This window comes from Centropristis striata, chromosome 8 (assembly GCF_030273125.1).
Source record: "Centropristis striata isolate RG_2023a ecotype Rhode Island chromosome 8, C.striata_1.0, whole genome shotgun sequence".
Taxonomy (NCBI): domain Eukaryota; kingdom Metazoa; phylum Chordata; class Actinopteri; order Perciformes; family Serranidae; genus Centropristis; species Centropristis striata.
Window position 1 is genome coordinate 383,606 of NC_081524.1, and position 3,590 is coordinate 387,195.

Here is a 3,590-nt window from a genome sequence, read left to right on the forward strand (position 1 = left end):
GAGGACACCAGACGACCCGTTAGAATAAATAATAATAAACATAGAAAACAAACTGAGTATTTACTATATTTATATTATATTTATTATATTTATATAATATATTTATGGTATTCTGTGTCTCTGAGGATCAGCTGCTCCTTCTGCAGCAGACAGACTTGTTCCAGTGGAGGAACTCTGTGGTGAGATCAAGAACAAACTCCAGACTGAACACATTCCCTCTGTCTGCACACACACACACACACACACACACACACACACACACACACACACAGACACACACACACACACACACACACAGACACACACACAGACACACACACACTCTTACACACTGTCTGGCTTAAGTTAACCCGGCCCCTTTCCTGTGTTTCAGACAAAACAAGCCAGCCTGCCTTCCTCCTCCTCCTCCTCCTCCCCCTCTCCTCCTCTTCCTCCTCCTCCTCCTCCTCCTCCTCCTCCTCCTCCCCCTCTCCTCCTCCTCCTCCTCCTCCCCCTCTCCTCCTCCTCCTCCTCCTCCTCCTCCTCTCCCCCTCTCCTACTCCTCCTCCTCCTCCCCCTCTCCTCCTCCTCGTCCTCCTCTCTGTCTCTGATATCAGTGTTTAATGTTCTTTTGATCTGTTAAAGAGCTGAAACAAGGACACTAATACATTATTAACAGGTTCTTAGGGTCCTGGGTCTAGATAAGGTTCTGGGTCAGGGTCTGGATCTGGACCAGGGTCAGGGTCTGGGTTCTGGTTCTGGGGTCCTTCAAGAAGAATTCAGTGACAGAAAGAAGAAACTAAAAAGTGCCTGTCAGCTCTTTAAATTCAACATAAAGTCATCATGATTTCCTCATAGACTCCTATGCGGTCAGACTCCTGCTGGACTCAGAGCTCTCTGATTGGTTGATATAACAGTTAAAGTGATGTTAGCCGCTAACTTAGCATTTAGCTTCACGCTCTGCCGTCCTGTCCATATATGGTCACTTCTGGTTTCAAAAAACCAAGATGGCGACGGCCCAAAATGCAAATCTTGAGCTTCAAAATATCTAAAAATTAAATCCAAAAGTAAAACATAAAGCAGCGAATGTGGGGGAAGGATCAGAGATGAGTCTGACTGCATAGGAGTCTATGACGAAATCATAATGAGTTCCAGTCAGTTATTATAAAGATCAAGAACCTTCTGATAAAGTTGTTGAAACATGTGAAACATTCAAACAGTGAATAAAGAAACGTAGCGTCACTTTAAGAGGTTAAACTGAAGCTGATCTGGAGTCGGTTCTCCTCTCATCACTCTAATAAACTCACTCTCTGTTTGTTTTCGCCCAGAGAGTTCAACTGTTCACTGAGGTTCTGTGAGAACCGTCAGAGGTTCTTCAGGAAGGTGTATGAGCAGTTTGAAGGTTCTCTGGAGTGAAGCAGGTTCTGTGGGTTCTAGATGAGTCATGAATGAGATGAGAAGCTGAACTCATATTGACACGTTCAGTCTGATAATTACTGTCTGACACTGAGACACACCCAGTCTGCTGCTGGTTCCACGTCAGAGAACACAGAGAACACAGAGAACACGAGAGAACACAGAGAACACAGAGAACACAGAGAACACAAGAGAACTCCAGAGAACACAGAGAACATGAGATAACATGAGAGAACACAGAGAACACGAGAGAATACATAGAACACAGAGAACACAGAGAACACGAGAGAACACATAGAACACAGAGAACACAAGAGAACACGAGAGAATACAGAGAACACAAGAGAACACGAGAGAATACAGAGAACACAGAGAACATGAGATAACATGAGAGAACACAGAGAACACAGAGAACACAAGAGAACACAGAGAATACAAAGAACATCAGAGAAAATTAGAGAACACAAGAGAACACAGAGACCATCAGAGAACACCAGAGAACATCAACGACAAAATTTAACCTGAAAACTTTTAACAGAAGGTTCTTGATCTTTATAATAACTGACTGGAACTCATGATGATTTCCTCATAGACTTCTATGCAGTCAGACTCCTGCTGGACTCGGAGCTCTCTGAATGGTTGATATCACAGTTAAAGTGAGGTTAGCTGATAACTTAGCGTTTAGCTTATCGCTCTGCCCTCCTGTCCATATATGGTCACTTCTGGTTTCAAAAAACCAAGATGTCGACGGCCAAAAATGCACATTTTGAGCTTCAAAATATCTGCAGCTAATGACTCATGTCCCCCCAGTGAATCAGCTGATTCCTAATAATGTGGTTCTAGTGAGATCTGAACCAGCTGCAGCTCCAGGTGTTTGTGTCATGTGATGGTGGCGGTCTGAGCGTGTGCGGTGGCGAGCGTGGCGTCCTACCTGCAGCCGTCCGTCCAGCGTCCTCTGGATGGTGACGCAGCTGCTGGGGTGGAGGCCGGAGGAGGTGACGGCGGTGATGAGCGAGTCCAGCTCCTCCTTCTTCTCCTTCAGCTTCTTCACCAGGCTCTCGATGGCGCGCTTGGCGAAGCCCTCGTTCTCGCCGCCCTGACGGTGACACATCAGGCTGTGGACGATGCTGAGGCAGGCGTCGCCGCTGCTGGGGGCGGAGCCTAGCCCCGACATGCTCACCTGGAGGGGGAGGAGTCAACAGAAGTCTTTACAACAGAACGTGATGTCTGATGATAAAAATATGATCATATTAATAAGAGAGAGGAACAGCTGATCAGTGATCAATACACACACTGATCACTATTATTATTATTATTATTCAGTTTAATGACGTCACAGTGAAATATTAGGGTTCAGTGATGTCATCAAAATCTGAGACAGACAGATAGGCAGGCAGACAGTCAGATAGACAGACAGACAGACAATCAGTCAGACAGACAGACAGGCAGACAGGCAGACAGACAATCAGTCAGACAGGCAGACAATCAGTCAGACAGACAGGCAGACAGACAGACAATCAGTCAGACAGACAGACAGACAGACAGACAGACAGACAATCAGTCAGACAGACAGACAGACAGACAGACAATCAGTCAGACAGACAGACAATCAGTCAGACAGACAGACAATCAGTCAGACAATCAGACAGACAGACAATCAGTCAGTCAGACAGACAGACAGACAGGCAGACAGACAGTCTTACCTCCAGTCTCTCGGGGCTCCGGAGCCTCAGCGGCTCCTCTCTCCTCACCTGCCCGGGTCTCGGCTCTCCTCCCCGGGTCTCTCCTCTCCTCCTCCCCGGGTCTCGGCTCTCCTCCCCGGGTCTCTCCTCTCCTCCTCCCCGGGTCTCGGCTCTCCTCCCCGGGTCTCTCCTCTCCTCCTCCCCGGGTCTCTCCTCTCCTCCTCCCCGGGTCTCTCCTCTCCTCCTCCCCGGGTCTCGGCTCTCCTCCCCGGGTCTCTCCTCTCCTCCTCCCCGGGTCTCTCCTCTCCTCCTCCCCGGGTCTCGGCTCTCTCCGCTCGGCTGTGATCAGCTGCCTGTAGCGGTGAGACCGGCTCCTGCCTGTCTGTCCGCCTGTCTGTCTGCCTGTGTGTGTGTGTGTGTGTGTGTGTGTGTCCTCCTCCAGACTGACTGAGTCCTGGACTCAGAGTCAGCCCGGGGGGGGGGGGGGGGGGGGGGGGGTCACCAGACAGCCAG

General features: G+C 49.1%; 1 protein-coding gene across 1 annotated transcript in view; it reads right to left on the reverse strand.

Annotated features, from left to right (window-relative positions):
- LOC131976102 (mothers against decapentaplegic homolog 4-like) overlaps positions 1 to 3,219 on the reverse strand; it is a 12,058-nt gene extending 8,839 nt beyond the window's left edge. Inside the window, exons 1-2 of the mRNA XM_059339017.1 lie at positions 3,099 to 3,219; positions 2,327 to 2,575 (exon numbers count right to left, since the gene is read on the reverse strand). Of these exons, the coding sequence (XP_059195000.1) occupies positions 2,327 to 2,569 (243 nt within the window). The 5' untranslated portion in view covers positions 2,570 to 2,575; positions 3,099 to 3,219. The remainder of the gene's footprint in view (positions 1 to 2,326; positions 2,576 to 3,098) is intronic.
- Between the last annotated feature and the right edge of the window lie 371 nt (positions 3,220 to 3,590).